Here is a 422-nt window from a genome sequence, read left to right as displayed (position 1 = left end):
CCCAGTCCGAGGAGACCCGCATCTGGCACCGCCGGGATGGCAAATGGCAAATCGTCCACTTCCACAGATCCGGCGCGCCCTCCGTGCTACCGCAGTAAGCCCTGTGAGGCTCCGGGGATGGGGCAAGGGGGGCAGGGAGGGGGTGGCATGGGGTCCTTGCGGGGTTGAGGCCGCAGAGCGGGTGGGATGCTGCCCTGAGGTCGGGATGGTGATGGGGAGAGGGATGCTCCGCCAAAGGGGCGGTCAAAGCAAACTCTGTCTGTGCCCGCTTTGTGTTTCACAGCTGAAGCACAGCCCTGCCCGTGTGGGGTTTGTCACTGACTGACTACCAAGGGGACACCTTCTCCGACATCTTCACCTACGGGACTTTGGCTGTTGGCTCTGCTGCTTGGTTCCCGCTGGAATAACCCCTTGCTTCTCAC

General features: G+C 62.8%; 1 protein-coding gene across 1 annotated transcript in view; it reads left to right on the top strand.

Annotated features, from left to right (window-relative positions):
- LOC104506537 (calcium/calmodulin-dependent protein kinase type II subunit alpha) overlaps nucleotides 1–94 on the top strand; it is a gene marked incomplete at both ends in the record, with an annotated part of 4,068 nt that extends 3,974 nt beyond the window's left edge. Inside the window, one exon of the mRNA XM_010147515.1 lies at nucleotides 1–94. Within this exon, the coding sequence (XP_010145817.1) occupies nucleotides 1–94 (94 nt within the window).
- Between the last annotated feature and the right edge of the window lie 328 nt (nucleotides 95–422).

Source organism: Eurypyga helias, unplaced genomic scaffold (assembly GCF_000690775.1).
Source record: "Eurypyga helias isolate BGI_N326 unplaced genomic scaffold, ASM69077v1 scaffold3162, whole genome shotgun sequence".
NCBI lineage: Eukaryota > Metazoa > Chordata > Aves > Eurypygiformes > Eurypygidae > Eurypyga > Eurypyga helias.
This window is presented reverse-complemented; position numbering and strand designations above follow the sequence as displayed.